General features: G+C 37.4%; 1 protein-coding gene across 2 annotated transcripts in view; it reads right to left on the bottom strand.

Annotated features, from left to right (window-relative positions):
- Window positions 1–14,924, bottom strand: part of Spata6 (spermatogenesis associated 6) — a 101,087-nt gene that overhangs the window by 62,940 nt on the left and 23,223 nt on the right. The window contains exons 2-3 of one of the 2 annotated variants that reach the window (XM_059254719.1): window positions 13,078–13,215; window positions 11,828–11,876 (exon numbers count right to left, since the gene is read on the bottom strand). In XM_059254719.1, the coding sequence (XP_059110702.1) occupies window positions 11,828–11,876; window positions 13,078–13,215 (187 nt within the window). Of the gene's footprint in view, window positions 1–11,827; window positions 11,877–13,077; window positions 13,216–14,924 lie in introns of those variants that run through there. The other variant, XM_059254720.1, reaches the window with a different exon arrangement.

Raw genomic sequence — 14,924 nt, 5'->3', positions numbered from 1 at the left:
GGCTGATACACATTGCGTACATGTTATTCACAGTTATACACACAATGGGAGACCATGAAATTATATGAAACAAAGAATATTAATTGAAGAAAAATGAACATACAACAAAATAATTGCAGCCTAAATAACCTACTCTTAGTAGTTGATAAAACAATGAGACAAAAGATAAAAGTTCTTAGACCTACAACACAATAAACCTGAGATTATATATATATGTAGTGGGTAGCCATTCCAGCTTTGATCTGGAAGTTCCAACCCCCATTGAGACTTCGGTAACTGTCACGCCTACAAGGTGGGGCCAAGAGAGGACCCTGAAGACCCAAGATCCGGATGTGCCAGCTCTTTTGGTTCCTGGACCCTGGTTGCTGGAGGTAGACCAAGCAAAGTTCTCCAGAGAACACCGCCAGACTACGCTACACCTTTGCCAGACAGTTACCTATCCCTTTGCTTGTGAGTTACCCCACAAAATAAACCTCCCTCTTAACTATGTGGAGTTGCCTTAATAATTTCACCAATACATATATAATATACTCTATTGGCTATGTGTGGTAGCATGTTCCTAATTTCTCATCACTCAGGAGGCTGAGGTGAAGGGTCACAAGTTCAGGGTCAGTTTCAGTTCTAAACTACCCTGAGCTATAGAATACATACAGCCTTGTCCTAACAAAAATGAAACACATCCTAGAGGAGATAGAAATGGGGGATGGACTGGGGGGAGCGGGGGGAGGAGGGAGGACAGGGGAATCCGTGGCTGATATGTAAAATTAAATCAAATTATAAAATTAAAAAAAAAGAAAATGTATTAAAAAAAAAGAAACACAGCAAAAGAAAAGACCAAGCTATCAACCACCATGTAACATTCTACAACTATGCATATGTTCTTTCCAAGTAAACACAAGATATTTTCCTGAATAGATCATGAATTAGGATACAAATTAAGTCTTAGAAGGACAGATATAGTTAACAAAAGTTAAAATGGAAAAAAATCTTTTCACAATCAGTTAAAGAAGAAATCATGAGGGAGTTTGAAAATACATTGAGATAAATTGAAAAATAACATCAAAACTTATGAAACAGAAAACAATGTTAAGGTAGAAATTTCTAACTATGAATGCTTAAATTGAAAAAATAAACATTGTTATGGAATAATCTTTTGTACACTGTGAAGATGTGTCTTTGCCAAAGCACTTTCTTATTGGTTTAATAAAAAGCTAAATGGCCATTAGCTAGGCAGGAGATATACAGGCAGGACAGCCAGACACAGAGGATGCTGGGAAGAAGAAAGGCAGGTCACCAGGAGATGCAGAGGGAGCAAGACATGCTGGAGGACAGGGAAAGCCATGAGCCACATGGAAATACATAAGTTAATAATAATGGGTTAATTTAAGTTGTAAAAGCTAGTTAGTAACAAGCCTAAGCTATGGCTGATCTTTTATAATTAATAATAAGTCTCAGTGTCATTATTCGTGAGCCAGTGGTTATGACAAAAAGGTTCAACTACAAAAAAAAATGATTTCAAATCAAATGATTTCAAATCTTATAGCTTAAGAAACCAGAAAACGAGGAATAAGTTAAACCCAAACATAGAGAAAAAATAAATTAAATATTAGAACAAACATAAGAACAATAGAGACATGCATAATCAAAAGTTGTTTTTCTAAATATCAGCAAAGTTTTCAGACATTTTTGCATATAAAGATATTTGTTATATATACTTGTTCATAAGCTACATTATCTAGATAAAACTGACAAATTTAAAACAGACAAACTATTTTTTAAAAAATAGGAACTCTGTTTCTAATAATGAGACTTCACAGTAGTCAAAAATCCCCCAAGAAAGACCTGATATAGTCACAATTTAACATTGAAGAATTAATGCCTATCTTTCTCAACTTTGTTAGAATAAGTAGAAGAAGAGATGGTATTTTGTATCTCAATACATAAAGGATGTATTTTCCTAAACCCAGATTCAAATACTCATGAAAACTACAGAAAAAAATCCTTATGCTAAATATCTCAATAAATACTAGAAGCAGAATTCAGCAACACATTAGAAGTATAAGTACACTGTGAATGCTATGGTTTGAATGAGAAATGTCCTCTGTAAGATCATGTATTTGAACACTAGGTCTCCTCTGGGGAAAGGCTGTGGAACCTTTAGGAGATGGATCCTTGCTAGAGGAAGTACATCACTGGGGATAGGCTTTGATGATGTATTGCCCGTCTCCACTTCCTGTTCTATCTCTCTGCTTCCTGACCTTCAGCCTGGCCTCAAGCACCTACTGATGCCTTCATTGCCATGGTGGACTACATCCCCTCTAGAACTGTAAGTCAAAACAAACCCTTTGTCTCATAAGTTGTTTGTTTGTTTGTTTTTCAGTGTATTCTACCATGGAAAGAGAAAAGTAACTAATACAATAACAAAATAGGATGGATCCCTGTAATGCAAGAATAGTTCAATATATGAAATTTGATTGATATATTTCATTAAAAAAATAAAAGAACATGTGATCATCTCACTTGAAACTGAAATCATAATAAAATTTAACAATTTTTCATAATGAAAACTGAAATAACTAGGAATACAAATAAACTAACTTACCGTAATAAAATCCACATACAAAAAACAGTAATAAACAGAGCTCAGTGGTGAAAGATTACAAGCTTCTCCTCCAAGATCAAGAACAAAGTAAGAATGCTCTTTTTATCTATTCATCTAGAAGTCCTAGCTCTAGAGCAAGGAGGCAAGAAAAAAATACATCAAAGGCATTCAAATTGGAAAACAAGAATAGCTGTGCTTACATGGCATGAGACTACCTTTAAGGCTGGCATATAGACCAGTGAGATAGGACAGAGAACTCAGAAGGAAATCCTTAAATGGGTAATTTTATAAGGTGTAATGCCATACAGTAAGGGAAAAAATATATAAAAATCAACTTAAAATGACCAAGAACTAAATCTAAGCCTAAAAAGTTTAAAACTCACAGAAGAAAATGTAAGACAAAAGCTTCACAACATTGGGTTTGGAATGGGTTTTGGAATGGGACACCAAAGACAAAGGTGACAACAATAACAAAAACTAGAAAACCTTAAATTTTTATCTTTGTCAAAACACAATACCAGAAGAAGAAAGTCAATACAAAGAGTTGAAGACAATATTAGCAAAATAAATATTTTTTTGCTAGAAAGAGAAATAGAAATCTCCTACAATTGAACAATTAAAAGCAAACAACCCAATTAAACATGGTCAAGGGGTTAGAGAGGTGGCTCAATGATTACAAGCCCTGCTTCTCTTCCTGAGAACCCTGGTTCAATTTCCAGCCCCCAAATGGCAGCTCAGCCCTCAGTAACTCAAGTCCCAGGGGCTCCAGTGTCTTCATCTAGCCTCCACAGCACTGCACACATGTAGATCACAGACATACACACATGCAAAACACTCATACACACACACACATTAAAGAAAAATAACTTTAAATGTTCATAAGACTTGAACAGACATTGCTCCAGAAGAGATACACATGATTGATAAACACATAAAGAGTTTTACCACATCATTAACGATTGGGGAAATTTAAATCAAGATTAAAATGATCTCACATCCATTATGAGGCCCTTGCAGTAGGTGAAGATATAAAATGTTATAGCTGCTATGAAAATGATTATATTGAATCCTCCAAAAATGCTAAAGAAAAGAGAATACAGATATTCTACATATAAAAATATACAAAGCATAACTGAAAGTCTCATAATTGCACATCCATGTTCATAGCAACATTATTCACAATATTTAAAAGGTACCCATCAATGGAGAAAGACCAAATGTTTTATAAGCATACAATGGAATATTACTCATCATTAAGAGGAAGAAACTTCTGACATTCTATTACATGAACCATGAAGGTATTCCATGTGAAATAAGCCAGTCCAAAAGAAAAAAAAAAAAGACAAATATCAATTTCCATTGATAAAAGTTTTTTTCATGATCACAAAAACAAAGTAGAATTGACAGAGAAGTGGAATAAAGTTACTGTTTCATGCTGCAGTTTTGAAAGATAAATTAGGGAGTTAGGGAAATGTATGGCGGTGATTGTCACACAAAATTATAAATGCATTTAATACACAATTAAACTGTACACTTAAGATGATTAAGGTGGTAAATTTTATGTTATGTATATTTTACTTCAATTAAAAATACTTTGAGGAGAAAGATATTTAATTATTAAAGGAAAGTTTTATATAGAACTGATCAACTGGAAGCCAACAGTAAGTTAATGTAAACATATCTCTTGGAACATGCAGCACAATTAGTCTCGTTTTATGGCCACCCTTTATTGTAAAACTAAGAACTATGTTCCTCCTTCCTCTGTAAAAATTCTCATTTACACATGTATTGTTAGTGTGAGTCACACATTAAATGTACTGCAATACCCAAGAAATTCTAGTCACGTGCAGTAAACAAAAAACCTGCAGTAAGTACATCAAGCAGAAGTGTCAGAATGCTGTTAGCCTCTGCTCCTCGACACAAACCACCATGATAATTTACTCTAAATGCAACCTCCAGGCTCTACACTTTTAGAATGTACCTGTGGACTTAAAATACAAAACCCGAGTCCCACAAGCTCTCCTAGGGATTTACTCAGGGACACTCCCATTCACAGATTTTTAAGGATTTATTCTCAGCCCTTAAAATCCTTACCTGAAATCACATTCAAGATCCCAGACACCTGGTAAGTATTAGTTCCTATAAAATGAGAAGTACCAGCTCTAAGGAGCATGCTACTCTTTTCAACAGGCAAAAACTCAATGAGAAAATCTAGTAACCTACTGAAATGTAAATATAAAGCTTGCCTTCTCTTTATCAAATGTTGGAGGGACTGAAACTGAAACAGATCATCTATTTTAAATTCTCAAACACAAAATATGCTCCTGAAGAAAGAATCACAGCCCCCACAGATAGGTCAGTAGGATAGTTACAGGGGTCATAAAAAAGTGAGAAGGAGGGCTGCTATATTCATATTATATTTAATACCTTGGATATCAAATATCTAGTATGTTTTGAATACAGCTATACTCACTAGAGTCACAGAGTGAATAAAAGAGGAAAAGTTACTGTCATTTTAATGAGAGAAAAATACATATTAGTGCTAGAGAGAAACTATTCATTGTCTTTTGTTTTACAATAGTGTCTTTTTTTAAATTTTCTGCTTTGGCATTAATATTAACAATATATTTGTGTTAGCTTTCCATTGCTGTAACAAAATAACTGAGGCAATTAACTTACAAAGATATAAAGAGACAGGCTTTATTTGGGTCCTTAATTCTGGAGGTTTCAGCCCAAGATCAGCAGCCTCATTAACTTGGACATCTGTAGAAGGGTGTGCATCATGGCAGAGCAAAAACAATGGCCTCCTGAGCTGAGAAGGCCATACCCCTAATGACCTGAGGACTTCCAGCAGTGCCCTCCTTCTAAACTTCATACACTTGCCCCTGCCAATAGCTCTACCCTGGAAATTGAGCCTTTAACACAGACCTGGGGAGGCACTTGGTGTTTTAAGAGTGCAAACTATTTCAATAACTTTTAACTCTTAACATATCCTAGTATAGAAGAATTGACTCCAAAGGTATCCTACTTAGGGTTACTATGCTGTGATAAAACACCATGGCCAAAGCAACTTGGGAAGGAAAGGGTTTATTTGACTTACATGTCCACATCACTGTTCATCATGGAAGGAAGTCAGAAGAGGAATTCAAGCAGGGGAGGAATTGAAGGCAAGAGCTGATGCAAAGGCCATGGAGGATGGCTGCTTACTGGCTTGCTCATCATGGCTTACCCAGCCTGCTTTTTTATAGAACCTAGGACCTCCAGCCCAGGAGTGGTCCCCCACCTGCAATGGGCTGGGCCTTCCACCATCCATCACAAATTAAGAAAATTCCTGACAGGCTTGGCTATAGCCAGATCTTATAGAGGCATTTTCATAATTGAGGTTCCCTCCTCTGCAGTGACCCTAGCTTGCCTCAAGTTGACATCAACCTAGCCAACACAAAAGGTCACAGAGCAAAGACTTCAGGACTGACAAGTGTGGGGGCTCCTTACATAGGCTAGGAAAGGCCTGTGATTACAATGACAAATTTGAGCAGTGCCCAGAAACTAGTGAAAAACAATTTTCAAGCAGTACAATTGCCCTAGCCATGTGTCTGTGTGCTTGTTCCTATATGCCCATGGGCCTGTGTACCTGTGTCTGTGTGTAGAAATGAATCTGTACACTTCAGAAAGAAAAGATGAAGAGTAGATGGCTATGAAAGAATTTAAAAACAAGTTGATGCGTTGTGTCCACCAAACTGCCTTCTAAATATTTATGTTTATGTCTAGATTAGTGCCACTCTCAGCTTTGGTCAAAGAATCTTCTTTGTACAATGGGTGAAGGTTACCACAGAAACTTCTAGCTGCTCAAAGTGATGAGAATCAGGGGCTAAGACCATAGTAAGACTGCTTTCCCCCTCAGCAGTCTACCTAGCAACTTCCAGCACTATGAAAGTTAGCAGGGAAGAAGATTTCAGTTCAGTTCCAGCTTGATTTCCCCATATCTTACAATCAGGTTGTGTGGTATCTTCAACAAAAGGGTCTTATCAACTAATTCTTGTGGATAACCCAGACAAATGGCAAGTGCCTGTGTTGTTTGGTGGACTCTTAGAGTCTTCCTGACCAATAGCTCATTGAGGTACCCTACTCCAGGGATTTTTGTTTAATAACCTGTAACTTTCAGGAGCCAGGACATCATATTTATAATCTATTTATATTCTGTCTGTCTATCTATCTATCCCTATCTATCTATCTATCTATCTATCTATCTATCTATCTATCTATCTATCTCTTATCCTTCCTCTAATCCCCCTCTTTTCTTCTCTCCCTCTCTAGCTTACAAAGTAGTTGGTTTCCATGTGGCTTTTTTCTTATATTGTTCTTTATGGTCACTCTTCCCTTTCTCCCCTCTCAACTTTCTCATTCCTTCCTACCCCATCCAAGGTTTTTCCCCTAGTATTTTCCTTCTGTTTTCATATCACCTGTGTTTGCTGCTATCCCCTATCCCTTAAGGCATTTGCCATACCAGTGACCCTTTTCTGTTTTAGTGGCTTATTCAGAAAAAAAAAAGGCATCAGAGGAGTTATCCAGCTGTAGATTCAAGAAAAACAAAAAACAAAAAACCACCATCTGCAAAGCAAAATGTGGCCACTGATGCAGTAGTGGCACAACTGTTATGGGGAAGGAGGTAACCAACTGCTCTCTGATTGGATATGAGGCCTATTCCACAAGAAGGAATTCATGCCTGCAATGTAAACCTAGCCAGAAATCCACAGCTGAGGAAATGTTAAGTGCTAGAATGAAAGCTAATGTGTCATTGAGCCAAGCTGCATTCTGAGTACCTACGTTTATACCCACAGACACAGGCTACTTCTCAGCCTCACTCAGAGACACTTTTCTTTGTAATGAACATTATTCAAGGTGTTATGAATATGTGATTGTTGAATGCTCAGTCCTAAACAGAACGTTTATAGCACACCTCCTCAAAGGTTCAAAGAACATTGTTTTGTTTGTTTTTGCTCTTTTGGGGGAATGTCACCCAGATCCCAAATATTAACACATAGAGGCTTATTCTTAATTATAAATGCCCGGCCTTAGCTTGTCTTGATTCTTGGCTGCTTTTGTTAACCTCAAATTATCCCATCTACCTTTTGCCTCTGGGCTTTTCCCATTCTCTAACTTCTGTAAATCTTACTCTTACTCCTACTCCATGGCTGGCTTGTAGCTGAGTGGCTGGTCCCTGATGTCCTCCTCTTTCCTCTCTAGTTCCTTGATTTTTTTTCCTCCCAGATATATATATATATATATATATATATATATATATATATATATATATATATATATATACACTCTGTGCCTGCCAGGTCCGCCTATCCTTTCTCCTGCCTCACTATTAGCTGTTCAGATCTTTATTAGACCATCAGGTGTTTTAGACAGACACAGTAACACAGCTTCACAGAGTTAAACAGATGCAACATAAACAAAAGTAGCACACCTTAAAATAATATTCTACAACAGAACACTGCAGAATAGAATAGGTGATAAGAATATAAGAGCCAGGAAATATAGAGAAGGGTTGTAAGACTGTATATTAGTGGCATGATACAATGAATGCAATCATGATTTAATAGAAGCTGCAACTGCCACCAATGAGCATGCACAAGACTGAACCTGTCAACAGTCAATCACGGATTGAGGAGGGGCTCATGGGGCCCTACCACTCCCTGATAAACTACTGGATCCTAATGGATTAAGCTGTCTTCAGTTACAAACCCACTGATAACCCCACCAGTCTCCAACAAGTTTCAAACTCATAGTCACATAGATGAGCATGGTTAAACTCAATGAGCTACAGAGCAAAACATATCAAGATTAATGGAAGAAAAGGCCAGGTAGGGAGGAAGAGGAGACAAAATGAATTGGGGTGTCTCTGAGAGAGTGGGGAATAACTGTAATTAGAATACACTACATACATCAGTATTTCCCTAAAGCCCAAAGAGATTTTTTGGTCTCTGGAAACTCCCCCGAGGAGCAGATGGAGTATGAAATGAAAATGGTTAGTGCTAAAGTAAAACCAGTAGTAATAACAGTACAGTAACAATACATCACTATCAATGATAACAAAGGCCATTTAAGTAATGACACTTGGGAATGATATGTGTTGCCACTCTATTTGGCCATGTGAACATGGGAGAGTGAAGCCTAAAAATGAGGTGGACTAAAGTCTGATGCCATAGCCAATTTTATTCAGGGTACCAGACAATTTATATTCTGAGGGTTAAGCAAGGTCATGTGAGCAAAGTGCACTTGAGTTCAAGTTGTATATGATCACAAAGGCAAAGTCTTATGAATTTAGGATGTATACAGTCATGAGGACAACTTATGCTTGGAAATATCATTTAGAATAATGGGTAAGATGGTGGGTAATCTAAAATAAACCCACTCCTATTTACTACTCTGGGAGGGGCACCAAAGCACATTCCAAGAACAAATTCATGTTATGGAGAGACAGAGGTTACAAAACTCTTGTCTTGTTTACTTGGAGTTTTCTCACAAGCTCTCAGAAATCTCACACAGCTTCAATATGTAACTCACCATCCCAATAGTAAAATAAGTAGGTGGAAATTCTGGAATATCCCATATTAGTCCAGCAACTTTTCTCATTTGCAATGCTTGTCTTTGCAAGGAAGTTCAATTTTGTATTTTATTGAAGTGAACAGTTTCTTTCACTTCTCTTATGATGCTATATTGAAGCTTAAAGGCACAAAAGACCAACTATCAAGGACCCTTGCCAAATAACAAAATGAAGTGAAATAAGCCTGAATCCAAAGACTTCCAGTTCTAATAGCAGCTTATATAATACAAGCAATAAGCAAGACAAACAGCTTTGGTAAGGAAGCAATTAGCCAATATAAAAGACGACAGGACACTCTGAAGGACCTAGCTTATTATTCCAACAGAAAAGTGTGGGACACCATTACAGATAAAAAGAAAAGAAATAAATTTTTGGAAAATATTATCTTAAGGTATGTTACTTTTGTTTATGTTGCATTTGTTTAACTCTGTGAAGCTGTGTTATTTTGCCCTTCTAAAACACCTGATGGTCTAATAGAGAACTGAACGGCCAATAGCAAGGCAGAAGAAAGGATAGGCAGGCAGACAGAGAGAAGATATAGAAAGAGAAATCTGGGAGAAGAAGAGGGAAGAAGTAGCCAGAGAAGGAGGAGGACCCAGGGGCTAGCCACCCAGCTACACAGCCTGACATGGAGTAAGAGTAAAATTTATAGAAGTAAGAGAATGGAAAAATCCCAGAGGCAAAAGGTAGACAGGATAATTTAAGGAAAGCTGGCTAGAAACAAGCCAGGCTAAATGCCAGGATTTATAATTAAGTATAAGCCTCCATGTGTACTTTATTTGGGAGCTGGGTGGTGGGCCCCCTAAAAGAGCAAAGACAAAAAACAACAATACATAGCCACATCATGTCAGAGCTAAAGCCTGAGGAGATCCTTATTTTTAAAAGCTAACTTTAAAAAGGTATTTGGGGGGACAGATGATTAAATGTTTGACTTTATTGAGGAACTGCTTATTTTGTTAAGTGTGATAACAGCATAGTGGTTAAGTCTTTTATAGAGCCTCCATCTGTTGTGAACCTGTAGTAAAATGATACAATGTATAAAATACGCATTTAAACAACCAACTATATTGCAAGTGGCCAGAAAGAATAAGGGATAAGATTAATGAAACCTCAAAAATTACTGAAGCAAGGTGATAGGCACATGGGCATCACTCCCACTCAGTGTAGTTTTCATTTCCCATATTAGAAATCATTAGGGAACAAAGAAGACTGTGCAACAAGAAGGAAGACCAACAGACAAGAAAATAGTGAAGACTGCTGTGGAAGCTACCTGAGAAGCAACATACGAAGCCAAACTATATGCCATAAGGACAGAGCAAAGTGAAGTACAGAGATATATAAGGTAGAGAATGGTCTAGGAGGACACCAGACTGAATCCACAAATACATAGGAAGGTTCTCTATCATCACCAGGTGTGAGTTGTACAGAGATATGAGCAATGGAATACCAGCACTTGAAGACATGGTAGACAGTAAAAAGCGGAATTTCACTGCATGAGGGGAGGCTCAAGAGAAAAGAAACTGAGTCAGGAAATCAGACACTTTTCAAATAACAATCATCAGTAATTAATAATCTGATAGCCCTAAAATTTCTAATCAAATAGTTGGGAAAACTGTGTTTCTTTCAATGAAAAAAAAAATATCAAAAGGAGAGAAATGGTCACCCTTAATGCTTGTTAAGATATGGTTTCCCAAATAATGAACAAGATGTTCAGGAAATACTAAATCAGGCAACAATTGCCACTGAATTTATTTACCACGGTGGTAAATGCAATGTCAGGTCCTAGAACAGACATGAAATAGCAAGATAATGGCCCCAGGTACAAAGCATTGTCTGGATAAGTCGCTAGGCCATAATCCCACGAAAGCAACTAGGCTGGCTTGTTTGTACCCTCTATCCTAAAATTTTAGCTTGCTTCCAGGTTCCATGTTTCTAAGTTGCTAGAGTGCTCCTGGGGTGGGGAGTCAGGGAAGGATGAGGGACATACCTGAGTGAGGTCCAGCACCGCAGGCCTTTTGAGATGCAAAGAGCAGTCTGTGCTCTCTGATCTCTTCTACTTTTAACATAAGTGTCAGCCTTCCATTCCATAACCAGAGCCTGAACGGGTTCTTCCCAAGTTTACACCTAGCACTGTGGTCTGTGTAGCTTTTTCTAGCTGAGCCCTACGGGTGGTATGTACTGTCATCCAGAGCCTTGAAATGTAATGGATAACTCCTGAAGTAAAAGCACAGATATTTTCAGGCAGGCTACTCTGAGCTTCTTTGAGTCTCTTGACTTTCTGCACTCCTACATTAAACATTTTTGTTCTCCACCTATCATGAAACTCGATTGGAACACTCCATACCATCTTGACCAAAAATATGTAATACTAAATTTGTCACAGATCACAACAGAAAGAGGAAAAAGTCTCGGTTTATCCACAGCAAAAAAAGATAAACGTTTTTCTATTTTCAGGTTTATTTTAAAGTTTTTTAAATTATAAAAAAAATCTCAGTTCAACATTTTTGAAATCCTACTAGAACTTTTAAACTTTTACTTAACCTCAAATCAAATATCACAAGCATGACACTTCTAAAATGCTTTTCAATCAGTAATTAAAAATTAAAACTTACACTCAAGCTGTGCAACCACATCTCCAGGGTCTACTGCTTCAGGGAACACCTGCAGGAAGAGGGCGTGGGCACAGCGGGGACAGGATGGGAAGAGGAAGCCAAAGAAGATGTAAGTAAGACTGTTTCCCAATCCCATTCCCAAAGTGTCTTTTCCTTCCCAACCAAAGAAACATCTTGGTTTGTTGGGGGGTTTTGTTGTTTTGTTTTGTTTGGGTTTGGTTTGGTTTGGCTTGGTTTGATTTTGGATTTTGAGAGGAAGATTCACTATGCAGCTCAGTTTGGTCTCAATCCTTCTGCCAAAGTCCCTCAAATCCTGGAGTCACTGGAATAAATCACCATGCCAACTGTCCAAACAAATCTTCACCAATTTCTCTCCGCTTCTCATTATCTCACAAATACATTTCTACCAGATGTGCCTCCCTCTCCATATCACCCACTAGAATTCTTACCTGTGCTCCTCAGGATGATCTTATCAACCTTAATAACCCACCTTAGCACGCTAAACTCCTCACAAGAAACCTTTGTGTTTATTAGCTCTCTACTTAGAATTCTCTCTCCACAGTTCTTCAAGTAACTCATCCAAGCTTTGTTTAAATATTATTGCCTTTTTTGACATTTTTTAAAAAGTATTTCTCCCCGATATCTCCTCCTTCCTTTATTGTGTTTATGCATTTATTAAGCTCCAGGAAGAAATAGTTTTGCCTTGTGTATTATGTGTCATCAGTACCTACCATAACACCTACAGTGGGCTATTTTATTTTTGAAGAAAGCAAAGAAGAGGAAGGGAGGGAAAGGAAGAAGGAGGGAGAGAGGAGAGAAGACTAGAAGATAAGTCTGGGAGGAAGGGGAGATGGTTGGTAATAATTACCAATAGCAGCACTTTTAAGGAAAATGAAGAGAGAGACTAGGTGAACCAGAAAAGCGCAAGATATTCCTAGGTAAAACTCAACATATGCTTACCTATTTGTGCCTTAGTTTGTAAAGAAGTTATTATTCAGCAGTCAAGATGCCATGCTTTGTTTGAAGCCCTCTAAGATGTTTTAGAAACAGGCTGAGTCACATCAAGAAAAGGCAATTGATTCAATGCATAATAAAAGGAATATTTTCAAAAGTCTAAATGTGTTACAATTTTCATGTTTAATCAAACCAAAGCACATAGTCAGTAATAACAGTTTATGTTGCAGGATTTTATTCAAAACTGGAATCACTAATTTTTGTTTGTTAACACTTGATCTGATTTTCGAACTCACCTTTTCAAACACCATTCTGGCATTGAAGACCAGTGGAAAAGTGGCTGGGACACATTGTGTCTTCTTGTATTGGCCAAACACACAGATACTAAGATAGATGTCCTCCTTGTCTTTCAGCACCACTCCTGGACAAGTTACCTGAAAGCAATTAGATAAGAGGCTATAACTGCATTATAATTCACTGAGCTATCCCACTGATGTGGTAATGAACAGTCACTGCCCACCAGGACAGGCGTTTTGGGTGCTCACAGAGTTCAAAGAGATGCCTGTATATTTTCTCCACTCTTAGAAACCTGTCATTTTCTATTTGGTTACTTGTGCCACAATTAAAACTCTATATACTGGATATACCCTAGTAATTTAATAATTTTAAACAGTCAGCCTTTGGCTCTCATTTTCTCCTTTATTCTGACAAAGTTATTCAATATCATTTAATCACAAAGGAGTAGTGCTCAGCAGAAATAAAGCATCACACCCAAGGACAGAAATAAAACTGCAAAAAAGCATGGCTCTATTTCCCATCACCCTAAAGAGTATTTGTATTGGCCCAACACACAAATACTAAGATACATGTCCATTCATTCTCTCATCAGAAGTGATAGGATAAAGTTTCAAGGCCCATTTTCTAGCCTAATCAAGTATATTTTAAATACTAAATAACATTTAACTATCCTTATTATCTTGGTTACTTTTCTATTGCTGTGATAAAACACCATGAATAAGGCAACTTATAGAAAAAAAAGAGTTTATTAGGGGCTTACAGTTTCAGAGGGTTAGAGTCCATGAGCATCATGATGGAGAGCATGGCAGCTGGCAGACAGGCATGTCACTGGAGCAGTAGCAGAAAGATTACATCTTGATCCACAAACCCAAGGCAGAAAAAGCTAATTGGGAATGATGTGGCTTTTGAAACCTCAAATCTCAGCCCCCTTATACACCTCTTCCTACATCACACCTCCTAATCCTTCTCAAACAATTGCACTAACTTGAGACCAAGGATTCTAATGCATGAGCCAATGGGGACCATTCTCACTTAAACCACCACACTCTTAAAACTGGCAGAATGTCTATAGGGAAAACAATGAGTTTCTAAAATCACACAGCAGTCTCTTCAATCCCTCACACATTACAGTATCAATGTTCAGCCATATCATTAACAGGATATTAAAGTTGCTGAAAATTTAATTCCAACATAATAATATTATGTGATACCCTACCCTCTAACAATATTCTCAAAATATAAGGAGCTAGTTTTAGTAATCCTACTACTCAAGACACTGAGGCAGGAGGGTCATAAGTTCAAGGATATCCTAGGCTACATAATGAGACCCTGTCTCAAGAAAGAAGAATATTTTTACTTTTTTCTATACATTAGTTTCTTACCCCACATTCTCCAACTGCCTACATAATAAAAATGGGATAGAAAGCAAGAAGCAGGCATTCTGCCCCTTACTCTTCCATTCCATTCCATCTGCATTTGCTTCTGCCACCCACTAAGCCATATGTAACTGTCATCTCCTACCCAAAGCATCTTGACTCACTAGTTATGAAAATTCAATCTCATTCAAACATTTGGTGCTATCTTAATAGCACACACATATGATATAAATCCTAACAGCACTGTGTAGTTCGCTTATAGTAAGACCATTATCTGTGTGTATCTAAGGAAATGCCATGGATTTCTCATCTCTTTAATCTGGTTATAAATTCCCTGGGAACAGAGATTTTATATTCCTTATCATTTATACCAAAAACAAGAATTTTCAGATTCAAAAACTTTAGAGATTATTTAGTACAGCCACAGACATTTTACACATGAGAATATCAAAGTCCTAAGAAAGCTAAGG

Source organism: Peromyscus eremicus, chromosome 2 (genome assembly GCF_949786415.1).
Source record: "Peromyscus eremicus chromosome 2, PerEre_H2_v1, whole genome shotgun sequence".
Lineage (NCBI taxonomy): Eukaryota > Metazoa > Chordata > Mammalia > Rodentia > Cricetidae > Peromyscus > Peromyscus eremicus.
This window is presented reverse-complemented; position numbering and strand designations above follow the sequence as displayed.